The sequence below is a fragment of the Thalassophryne amazonica genome, chromosome 6, assembly GCF_902500255.1.
Source record: "Thalassophryne amazonica chromosome 6, fThaAma1.1, whole genome shotgun sequence".
Lineage (NCBI taxonomy): Eukaryota > Metazoa > Chordata > Actinopteri > Batrachoidiformes > Batrachoididae > Thalassophryne > Thalassophryne amazonica.
Window position 1 is genome coordinate 4,840,434 of NC_047108.1, and position 12,533 is coordinate 4,852,966.

At 42.2% G+C, this 12,533-nt stretch overlaps 1 protein-coding gene across 1 annotated transcript in view; it reads right to left on the minus strand.

Annotated features, from left to right (window-relative positions):
- Positions 1 to 12,533, minus strand: part of LOC117513134 — a 121,002-nt gene that overhangs the window by 81,251 nt on the left and 27,218 nt on the right. The window contains exons 5-8 of the mRNA XM_034173468.1: positions 10,697 to 10,864; positions 1,619 to 1,717; positions 1,154 to 1,394; positions 823 to 882 (exon numbers count right to left, since the gene is read on the minus strand). Coding sequence (XP_034029359.1) covers positions 823 to 882; positions 1,154 to 1,394; positions 1,619 to 1,717; positions 10,697 to 10,864 — 568 coding nt within the window. The remainder of the gene's footprint in view (positions 1 to 822; positions 883 to 1,153; positions 1,395 to 1,618; positions 1,718 to 10,696; positions 10,865 to 12,533) is intronic.

Here is a 12,533-nt window from a genome sequence, read left to right on the forward strand (position 1 = left end):
ATTACTAATAAATTAATTAAAAGAGTAAAAAGTGTAAAACAAAACTGTACCAGTATGCTAGCCATATGAAAGGGAAAATAAGTGCATCTTAAGTCTGGACTTGAAAATCTCCACAGAATCTGACTGTTTTATTGACGCAGGGAGATCATTCCACAGAACAGGGGCACAATAAGAGAAAGCTCTGTGACCCGCAGACTTCTTATTCACCTTAGTGACACAAAGTAGTCCTGCACCCTGAGAACGTAAAGTCCGGCCCGGTACGTAAGGTTTAATTAGGTCAGCTAGGTAGGGAGGTGCCAGTCCATGAATAATTTTATAGGTTAGTAGCAGAACCATAACAGCTGTTCATGGAAAATAATCTTGGCAGAGGTCTTTTCCACTGCAGAAGCTGAGAGGTGCTTCTCCACCTCGGAAACACCATGAACCAGGACAGGCTGAATGGACTGGACATGCTGTCAACACAAAAGAAACTGGTGACGGAGATGACGGACTTTAATCAGAGGGTCACTGAGAAATTTACAGTCCAGAAAGAAAGGAGGGTAAAATTTCTGTTCAAATAGTGTCTCTGAATGGTGTCAGACAGCAACAAAGTAGGTTGTGTTGTGATTTTGATTTGTCTTTAGTTTGTTCTTTTGTTGCCCCGTATGAAGTGCTTTTTATTTTGTTTCCTGTGCGCCCCCCTTAAAATTCTGAGCACCAGCCGCCACTGCAAGAAATGCATTTTGTGCACTACAGGACTCCCCCCAAGAAAACTTTGTGAGCCTCCAACAAAGGTCAATATATTATTACATTTACTCCAGCGGTGGTTAAATTATTTTGTACCTTTAGAGTTTCTTGGTAGGGCGGTCTGTGGCGACTTGTCATCTGTGATTTCAATCACATCTGAAAGAATAAAACAAAGGAAGTGGTCAACATTATCATCACCATTTGGTATTACTGGAAAGGATAGCGTAGTATTATACGCATGAACCTAATATTGTGGCTTGACATGAATAAAACACAAAAACAAACAGAACCACATTGCTTGTGGTTTTACCTGCATGTTGTGCATGATAACGGAGAAGAAACCAAACTATCATAAGTAGCATATATAAGTTAATACGTTTGGATTCTCAGCCGCACCTGCACAGTAAAACATGAGTGTGGCTCTTACCGGAGGAATTTTCAGTGCTGTCTATCATTCTCTTGTCATTATGCACGGTGACAGGGAACTGGATACCACATATTTTGACAGAAACATCACTGTTATCTGAAGAATCGCAATCATCCTCCTTCGTTTTTCTCTTGTATGAGTGGATGTTGAAAGATTTCTCAGCCAACCTTTCCGTCCTTGGTTGAACTGAATCTTTAAAACCTTCCTTCCTTTGAGAAATCCGCTTGGTGTTTGTGAACATCTTGGCAAAGGAACAAGCACACACACGCACGCACGCACACACACACACTTTAAGAACACAGTCCAAAAACTGAATCAGTCACTTATGAAATATATGTCTATGAAATTTACAATCCATATTTTTATTACGCCCAGTCATCCTGAGCACTTTTTCAGGTGTATTTGGTTTGTATACCAAACAGAATGCTTTCTTTTCAGGTTTAGCTTTAAACAGTTAACACTGACCTCAGCAAACACCAACTCTCTGTCTACAGAGTTAGGAATGGCCAAGAGGGTAACGAGGAATCTGCGTAGAATCGAGTCTGGTTTCATGCCACGAAACACCTGCACAGAAATAGGGACAACTGTTGTCATGATATTAATCATATTCCCCAAGTCTTTGCACAAGAGGTAAAGGGGAACTAACCAAGCAAAGTAAAGGGCAACTAAGGGCCCCTTCACACATAATGCGAAGTTTGGTCGAAACAGGATGCGAAACAGTTTGAATTAGTGCATCATGAAACATTGCGCCGACGGCAGACATGCACGACCCCGGTGCAAGGGTTCATACACGCCACGGTGTCTTTCGAGCAGGAACACAGTGCGAGGTGTACCACATCACACTGCTGATGTGGAATAAATAAAAAATATATACCAGCGGGTACCTGTGGAACGACATCACGATGCTTATGTGTAATAAATAAAACACAAAAACCAGCTGGTACCTGTAGAACCACAATGCACTGCTTATGCGGATTAAATAAAACATAAAAAACAGCTGGTACCTGTGGAACCACAACGCGCCGCCGATGTGAAAAAAAAAAAAAAACACAACATACCACCCACGGGAGTCGTACTGCACTTTACTGATTGCCAGCCCGAAACTTTACCACTGAGCTACCATCACTGGCCTGTAAGTAGTGCAGGGAAAATGCCTGAAATCAACAAAGAGATGGATGTATTTAAAAAAATTAAACCATACACCATAAAAAACACATAATTTTGTATTGAATCCCTCTTATCAAGCAGGCAATACAAATAAGATCCATCTGTTCCTCTGTAGACATACAGTCATGAAATGACATGAATGAGAAGCAGTTTGCTCTTCTCATGTCCATATCTGCTGGTGCATGTCCAGCCGGCCCACACGTGTCCTGCTCGACACGCTTCTTGTGGACGCGTGCCAGAACTTGCCTCTTCCCACATGCTAAAACCACCTGTGTAAGTGTGGCTTCTGACTGACTTGTGTTTGGATTGTTTGATCTGAAAATGGCTGTGAATCAATGCTCCCCATCCAACCTGATGGAGCTTGAGAGGTGCTGCAAAGAGGAATGGACAAAACTGCCCAATGATAGGTGCATCAAGCTTGTGGAGTCGTCAAGAAGACTTGAGGCTGCAATTGGTGCCCATGGTGCATTAAGAAACTGCTGAGCAAAGGCTGTGAATACTTATGTACATGTGATTTCTTAGTTTTTATTTTTAATAAATTTGCAAAAAAAAAAAAAAAAAATCATGTCATTATGGGGTGTTTTGAGTAGAATTTTGAGGAAAAAACTGAATGTACTCCATTTTGGAATAAGACTGTAATATAACAAAATGCTAAAAATGTGAAGGGCTGTGAATTCTTTCTGGATACAATGAATCATCCAAAAACAGCTGGTTGGTCTCGGTTTTCCTCACATACGCAGAATGGGAACTTGGATAGAAGGTACCCACATCAAGGCCACCCCTGCCCATTCTCTGCGTATTGCAGTTGCATCAGTAAGGGCATCTGGTTTAAAACCTGTCACCTCTGATCTGCTGTGGTAACCCCGAGTAAAAACAAGGAAGAACCAGAAGGGACTTACTTACACAGCGTGGATGCTGCAGCTTTACCACTCGTCGTCTCCTTAAAATTCTTTTTACAAAGACAGACACTGTAATGAAGCTGCCTGGCCAATGTACTTACATAAAAAGTACATTACCAGGAAGTAGAAGTAGAAACAAATTTACGTAAAGAACATGAAAAGTGCTCATGAATGGTTGCCAGGAACCATGTTCCATCCTCTGCAAATAACATTTATAAAATCACTTACTGACATTTGTGAATCGACTCATAGTCATCCCTGTCCACATCGTGACACATCTAAGTATTGATTTACCCTCACTCCGAGTTTCCATCAAGTGATGGATTGTGGCTGCTGGGTTTTGTCTTCTAGCAATTGCTGCCTTTTTAGCAAAGCTTTCATGAAAACTGTAGTGCCAACAGTTAGGGTGATGGAAGGGTAAGACCTGCTAAATACTGTCATTTGTTTGTTTCTAATCAAATCCAATATTGCCATAACCTTATCTCTTATAAGGTTTGGATTTTCAAAATTTCCTGAAAAATCACATCATGTGAGTGTTCAAAACATTTTTTTTTTTTTTTTGTGGTATTTAAGAGTTTTTTTTTTATTCATGTGTTTCCATTACGCATATTTTCAACTGGTTACTTCAAATTGTGCAATTTGGAGGGTAATAGAAACCCATCTAATGATGTTCAGGCTGATCCGAAATTAACAAGTGCTCATGGTTACCTGAGGTTGCGAGTCAAAAATATCTTTAACGATATTCGGGTCAATGGACTTCCAAGACTTCCGGTTAGTGAGCCTCTCGCTTGCATGTTTGGCGTCATTAGAAACACAAGCTCACCTGTCAGATTTCCAGGGAGTAAAATGACCAGTGGAGGCGAATTCCACGCCGTATCGGTAAATAATTTTGTTGTCGTTGTTGTTAACCCACAAGGAATGAGAAGGAGTGCTGCAGTGGTGTGAATATCGACGTAAAGCCCCGATCACACGGCACTAACGACGGACAAGAAATCTGGACTTACGTTGACTTTCAGACACCATTTAACCTTCATCCAGCTTTGGTCCTGTAGCTGGCGCTTCGTCAGAATTTTCAAACTGTTGAAAAATGTGAGCAAATCCCGATGACAACTTAAATTCAGCCGCAATCCGTTTTGCTTTCTGTCTTGATGGTTCCTCATTGTTTGCGCAGCTCCCGTACCATCAGCGTTCCGTTTGATTGATGTTCATCTCTGTCCAACCTCCCAAGTCCAACGTCTTGCACGAACATTGACAATATCTGAACGGATCAATAACTAAATATCTTTTCCAGCCAGAGACGACATGCGAACGTGTGCACAGCTGTCTGTCCCACATGAGTCCTGGAGAAGCTGCAAACTGAATCACCCACAATATCCTTTTACTCAGAAACCAAATTATGTGGCTTGGGATCATTGTTATTGGCTTATGTAGTTTATTTTCCACCAGTGATAAAGACAAATGTTGTGTGGGCCGCCAGAAGAGGAGGTACTGCTGGCCCACCACCAGTGGGCGCCCTGCCTGAAGTGCGGGCTTCAGGCACGAGAGGGCGCTGCCGCCACGGACACAGCCGGGGGTGACAGCTGTCACTCATTATCTCTTGACAGCTGTCACCCATCTACTCTACAGCATCTCACTCCATAAAGACCAGACGTCATTTCCACCTCGTTGCCGAGATATCGTACTTCTATGGAGGTAACTTTCTCTGCCTATATTAATTGATTCTAAGAGCTATTGTTTTGCAGCTGTCAACCAGAGGACCGGCGTGGGTCGCGACTGTTTCGTCCTACGTCCGTCAGATAAATGGTTAAACAGACGCTACACGAGTGTGTGTTAGAGGTGGAGGTGGCATTCCCACCGTTGTTGTTACGGGGTGTACACACACCCACACTTGACTGTCTTTGTTCTTCGCCAGCAGTACCAGATCCGACAGTCGGGGACGGTGATCACCTGGGAATTCAGGACTTGGCGGCTCCAGTATTCACCGGGTTCGGTGGCGGCGGAAATCGTGTGGTTCCGGCTCTTCTCAGGACAGACGTCTTCTATCCTCGAGCCTGCCCACACGTCACCTTTGTGGATTGACTGTTATCATATTCTGAGATTGTCTGTGTATTCGTTGTGCACCTTCACAACATTAAATTGTTACTTTTTGGCTCATCTATTGACCGTTCATTTGCGCCCCCTGTTGTGGGTCCGTGTCACTACACTTCCACAACAGACAAATTCATGTTTTGTTCTGTTTTTTTTTTTACTTGTGTTGCTTTGAGAGTGGGGAGAAGGGAGAAAAGAAACTCCATTTGCGCACGTCATGCGCAAAGTGCACACCCACAAGAAAAAAAATGTGGGGTTGGTGGGCTGTGATCAAACACATGTGGGGTTAGTGACTTCTGATTGGTTAGCTTGTGTGTTTTCCACCAATGACAAAGGAGTTATGTTTCTTCCTACCGCTGTACATAAACACAGCAAAAATGACAATAATATTCATGAAAACACATGGCATAAAAAATACTCATACATCAAATTATACTAGGCCTAAGTATTTGTATTTGAAAATACTTAAATAAATTTTTCGGAGTATTTGTATTTTTTTATTTTGAATTCAAAGTATTTGTATTTCAAATACATCACCGATCCCAAGTATTTCCAAATACTTTTACAAATACTTTTTCAAATACTTTTCAAACTTGGGAATGTCTGTGACACCATATTGAATATAGATTGTGATAGTTTGATTATTGCCTGTGATATTATAATAGTGAATTTGTGATAAAACATTCAATCCTTCACTTATCAATAGTATTTGGCCATGCTATTTTCACAATAAATTGTCACCGGTTTATCAGTTTTTGTGTTGATTTGTTGTTTATAGTTCATAGAAAGTATTTGTATTTGTATTTGAAAAAGTACAAAGTATTTGTATTTCGAAAATCTAAAGTATTTGTATTTGTATTTAAATACAATGCAAAGTATTTGACTCCATGTCTGCCTATTAACAAATTTTAAAAAGTGGCATAAAGATTGAACACTGCATGTTTAACACGCATTCAAAGGGAGACTCAGAGTGCAGCGGACTGGGTGTTAAGACTTAATTAGGTCATGTGACTTGACGTGGAGGAGCATCATTTGACTCCTAGAGGATTAACCAGATTATAAAGAATAATTTACAATATGTAAATGGATATAAAAAATCTCATGCTTGTTTGAGTCGAACATATACATGTAATTGCTATATTATTTGTTATAATTAATTAAATAATGAATTATTATATTATGGCCAGGGCATGTAAGGCTGCGTTGAATCCCAACGACAACACAGGAAGCCAGTGTTGCTGATACTCTCAATACAAGTCAGGCAGGTAAAGTAACTGAAAGGCAGGTTGATAATACAATCTAATCTAATGTAATATATAACAGAACGCTGACACCGCACATGCGCACCATTTTCATTGATTTCTCGCCGTAACTTTTTCAAGTTTGTGCAGCTTAAACGTGTTGAACTTTTCAAATTACATGTTCATATTTTAATGTACAACCAGTGTTATTTTCAAACATGATTGCAATTCACGTCGGCAGTAATGACACCCGGTTACGCCAATCGGAGGTCACTAAAATTAACATTGAATCTGTGTGTAACTTTGCAAAAACAATGTCGGACTCTGTAGTTTTCTCTGGGCCCCTCCCCAATCGGACCGGGAGTGACATGTTTAGCCGCATGTTCTCCCTGAATTGCTGGCTGTCTGAGTGGTGTCCAAAAAATGAGGTGGGCTTCATAGATAATTGGCAAAGCTTCTGGGGAAAATCTGGTCTTGTTAGGAGAGACGGCATCCATCCCACTTTGGATGGAGCAGCTCTCATTTCTAGAAATCTGGCCAATTTTCTTAAATCCTCCAAACCGTGACTATCCAGGGTTGGGACCAGGAAGCAGAGTTGTACTCTTACACACCTCTCTGCAGCTTCTCTCCCTCTGCCATCCCCTCATTACCCCATCCCCGTAGAGACGGTGCCTGCTCCCAGACCACCAACAACCAGTAAAAATCTATTTAGACTCTTTCTCTCAGATTGTTCTGTCTGAGTTATTTTCATTAGTTACTTCATCCAAACCATCAACATGTCTATTAGACCCCATTCCTACCAGGCTGCTCAAGGAAGCCCTACCATTATTTAATGCTTCGATCTTAAATATGACCAATCTATCTTTATTAGTTGGCTATGTACCACAGGCTTTTAAGGTGGCAGTAATTAAACCATTACTTAAAAAGCCATCACTTGACCCAGCAATCTTAGCTAATTATAGGCCAATCTCCAACCTTCCTTTTCTCTCAAAAATTCTTGAAAGGGTAGTTGTAAAACAGCTAACTGATCATCTGCAGAGGAATGGTCTATTTGAAGAGTTTCAGTCAGGGTTTAGAATTCATCATAGTACAGAAACAGCATTAGTGAAGGTTACAAATGATCTTCTAATGGCCTCAGACAGTGGACTCATCTCTGTGCTTGTTCTGTTAGACCTCAGTGCTGCTTTTGATACTGTTGACCATAAAATTTTATTACAGAGATTAGAGCATGCCATAGGTATTAAAGGCACTGCGCTGCGGTGGTTTGAATCATATTTATCTAATAGATTACAATTTGTTCATGTAAATGGGGAATCTTCTTCACAGACTAAGGTTAATTATGGAGTTCCACAAGGTTCTGTGCTAGGACCAATTTTATTCACTTTATACATGCTTCCCTTAGGCAGTATTATTACACGGCATTGCTTAAATTTTCATTGTTACACAGATGATACCCAGCTTTATCTATCCATGAAGCCAGAGGACACACACCAATTAGCTAAACTGCAGGATTGTCTTACAGACATAAAGACATGGATGACCTCTAATTTCCTGCTTTTAAACTCAGATAAAACTGAAGTTATTGTACTTGGCCCCACAAATCTTAGAAACATGGTGTCTAACCAGATCCTTACTCTGGATGGCATTACCCTGACCTCTAGTAATACTGTGAGAAATCTTGGGAGTCATTTTTGATCAGGATATGTCATTCAAAGCGCATATTAAACAAATATGTAAGACTGCTTTTTTGCATTTACGCAATATCTCTAAAATTAGAAAGGTCTTGTCTCAGAGTGATGTTGAAAAACTACGAGGTCTGTCAATAAAGTATTATTTTTTTCAAAAACTATATGGATTTCATTCATATGTTTTTACGTCAGACATGCTTGGACCCTCGTGCGCATGCGTGAGTTTTTCCACGCCTGTCGGTGACGTCATTCGCCTGTGAGCACTCCTTGTGGGAGGAGTCGTCCAGCCCCTCGTCGGAATTCCTTTGTCTGAGAAGTTGCTGAGAGACTGGCGCGTTGTTTGATCAAAATTTTTTCTAAACCTGTGAGACACATCGAAGTGGACACGGCTCGAAAAATTAAGCTGGTTTTCAGTGAAAATTTTAACGGCTGATGAGAGATTTTGAGGTGATACTGTCGCTTTAAGGACTTCCCACGGTGCGAGACGTCGCGCAGCCGCCGCGACGCTCCGCCACAGGAAAAACACCTCTGTTGGAAGCCTTAAGGACAAGCTGGAACATGTCCTGCTGTTAAATAATTTCTCATACACTCACTCCACTGAAAGCCATCAAAAGCCACCTGGATTTTACAAATGGTTATCAACACGGAGGTGTTTTTCCTGTGCCGCCGCACCGTGTCGGCTGCGTCCCGACGCGCGGACCCGTCCGCACGTCTTTCATTAAAAAAATCTCCTTTAACAGTGGAATATCCGGATAAAATGCTGAAACCGACTTCTTCTGAAACTTCTCTGTTCTCTCACGACGTCCTGGATAAATAGAGACTGAAATGTGGAGGTTTTCAGCTTGAACAGGCTGACGACGGCGGCTGAGAGCGCTGAGCGATGTCTCGCACCGTGGGAAGTCCTTAAAGCAACAGTATCACCTCAAAATCTCTCATCAGCCGTTAAAATTTTCACTGAAAACCAGCTTAATTTTTCGAACCGTGTCCACTTCGATGTGTCTTACAGGTTTAGAAAAAATTTTGATCAAACAAAGCGCCAGTCTCTCAGCAACTTCTCAGACAAAGGAATTCCGACGAGGGGCTGGACGACTCCTCCCACAAGGAGTGCTCACAGGCGAATGACGTCACCGATAGGCGTGGAAAAACTCACGCATGCGCACGAGGGTTCAAGCATGTCTGACGTAAAAACATATGAATGAAATCCATATAGTTTTTGAAAAAATAAAAAGGACCTATACTTTATTGACAGCCCTCGTAATTCATGAATTTATTTCCTCTAGGCTGGACTATTGTAATTCATTATTATCAGGGTGTCCTAAAAGTTCCCTGAAAAGCCTTCAGTTAATTCAAAATGCTGCAGCTAGAGTACTGACGGGGACTAGAAGGAGAGAGCATATCTCACCCATATTGGCCTCTCTTCATTGGCTTCCTGTTAATTCTAGAATAGAATTTAAAATTCTTCTTCTTACTTATAAGGTTTTGAATAATCAGGTCCCATCTTATCTTAGGGACCTCATAGTACCATATCACCCCAATAGAGCGCTTCGCTCTCAGACTGCAGGCTTACTTGTAGTTCCTAGGGTTTGTAAGAGTAGAATGGGAGGCAGAGCCTTCAGCTTTCAGGCTCCTCTCCTGTGGAACCAGCTCCCAATTCGGATCAGGGAGACAGACACCCTCTCTACTTTTAAGATTAGGCTTAAAACTTTCCTTTTTGCTAAAGCTTATAGTTAGGGCTGGATCGGGTGACCCTGAACCATCCCTTAGTTATGCTGCTATAGACTTAGACTGCTGGGGGGTTCCCATGATGCACTGAGTGTTTCTTTCTCTTTTTGCTCTGTATGCACCACTCTGCATTTAATCATTAGTGATTGATCTCTGCTCCCCTCCACAGCATGTCTTTTTCCTGGTTCTCTCCCTCAGCCCCAACCAGTCCCAGCAGAAGACTGCCCCTCCCTGAGCCTGGTTCTGCTGGAGGTTTCTTCCTGTTAAAAGGGAGTTTTTCCTTCCCACTGTCGCCAAGTGCTTGCTCACAGGGGGTCGTTTTGACCATTGGGGTTTTTACATAATTATTGTATGGCCTTGCCTTACAATATAAAGCGCCTTGGGGCAACTGTTTGTTGTGATTTGGCGCTATATAAATAAAATTGATTGAATTGATTGAAACAGCGAATTTACAAGAACGAAAACGTTTTCTGAAGGGTTTCTAGCGTTGATCCAATTGCCTTTTGGAGTCACAGTCAGGTTGAATTAAAGCATTAGGCATCAGGTTTGAGTCTCTGGTGAATGAACCTGTACAGCACTGCTGTCTGTAGCACATAAACACGTGTTGTGGATGGAATCAGTGTTCAACATACGTACAGTTCAAAGTTCATCTTTTTTTTCTAAATGAACAAAGATTTAAGCCAGTTACAGGTTAGAACCCTCTTGAACCTTCAGTCCAGTCTAGTCCTGTTGGTTTACCTTTGCCCAGCAATAACGGTGTCCTGTTTCTCTCCTTGTTTCCTCCTGTAGTGTCTCACTGTATTTGAGGTACTCGTCTGATAGTTGTTGTGTCTGTGCAGAACCGGCAAGACACAGACCCAGCTGAACACCGAGCTCTGACAGCACCTGAGTGGACACTTTATGAACCTGAATGGAAAGTGCAGACATCACAGTGTGATTAGAATGATCATCGTTAGCAAGCCAGAGGTATATAAGGAGCCAACATCACTGACAGAGTACCACCTCCAGGCTTTTCCCTGTCACCATACAGACCCCACAACTCTGCTGGCCCAAAAAAAATTCATAATTCGGGAGCAGGCAGAGCTGCTGTGGCAAGCTACCTTTATAGTTTCCTGCTGTAGACAACAAGCAAAATGTGCAAAGCTATGACTGAGAGCTGTTTCACAATAAAGGCATTTTCATGTTAAATCACTAACAGTTACAAATTAAGAGCACCGTGAAGTGTAAAAGCTGTACCCTTCTAACATTATTGACGTGCTAATCACAAATACCTAAGATTGAAGTATCACCTGTGGATGATAAACGACAAGGACTCAAAATGAGGAGGACTGATGAGCAACTTATTAACAAGTAAAAAGAGATCCAAAACTGAAGTACAGAGGTGCAGACGGTTTTCAACTAAAGCCCCTTTCACACCAGGCCCACTTCCGAGTTGCGTTGTGCGGCGTCATGACGATGCCACGTGGAAGCAACCCAGTGCTGAGACGATGCAGCTCAATGCCACAACATCGCGAGGGACGCAAAGGACGAAGTGAATCGAAAACCAAAAATTAAACGTTTAATTTTTTTTTTTGCGTCCTCTGCTCGACGCAGAAATTAAGTGGTTTCAGCCCAAGTCAGGGCAACACAACGTTACTCAACATGACTGGAAGCCACACCCTCACAACACAACATTACCCGACGCCAATTTATGATTCCTGCTGTGTTCCATTGTTCCCAAAGTATAAATCAAGCAGGATTGTTTTTATACCGTGTACACAATGCAGTGAAACTACACGCTCAAAAAGAGCACAGAAAAAAAAATGCTGATTGCAGCTGCAGCTACTCGCTCTTAAATTCTCTCATAACTATGTTTAAATAAAGTCCATAAAAGCCCTGCTCACAGACTGACTGCCAGAGACAGGACATGTCCACGTCAAGTAAAATGTCTGGAACATCTCCAGTCCACTCACAGATGATTCGTTCGCGTGCGCACATGTGAACAATTAAAAGAAAAGAAAAAAACTGTCTGGCTGCTGCAGTTCCTCGCTTTCTGCTCAAACTCTCTCATCACTGTGTTAAATAAAGGACAAAAAGGACATAAGTCCTGATCACAGGCTGATTGCCAGAGACAGGACATGTCCACATCAAGTACAACTCCAGACATCTCCACATTTGCTCACGGACGGTTCGTTCACGCACGCACGCACGCACACATGCAGCTTGCGGTCAAAGGAGGAAAGATAAACTATAACAGAACTCAGAGTGCATACCTGCAGCTCAGCACAAAGAACAAATATAAACTAGAAGAGAAATCAGAGTGCACAGCCTGGCTGCAGCCAAACTGTGCACTCTGATTTCTCTGTACAGAGAACCTGCAGGCTGCATCCTCACCTTCTCTCTGCCCCCTGCTGCGTGCACCTGACGCAGATATTCCTGCGTCGTCATGACACCACAGGAACCAACTTGAAGCAGCCCCGGTGTGAAAGAGACTTTACTGTAAAGAGTGTGCTTCCCTCTCTCTATGTAGCCCATCCGTTTGCAGAAAGGCACAGAGTTCTTGGTCCTGACTACCAGGCCAACAAGACAATGCAAG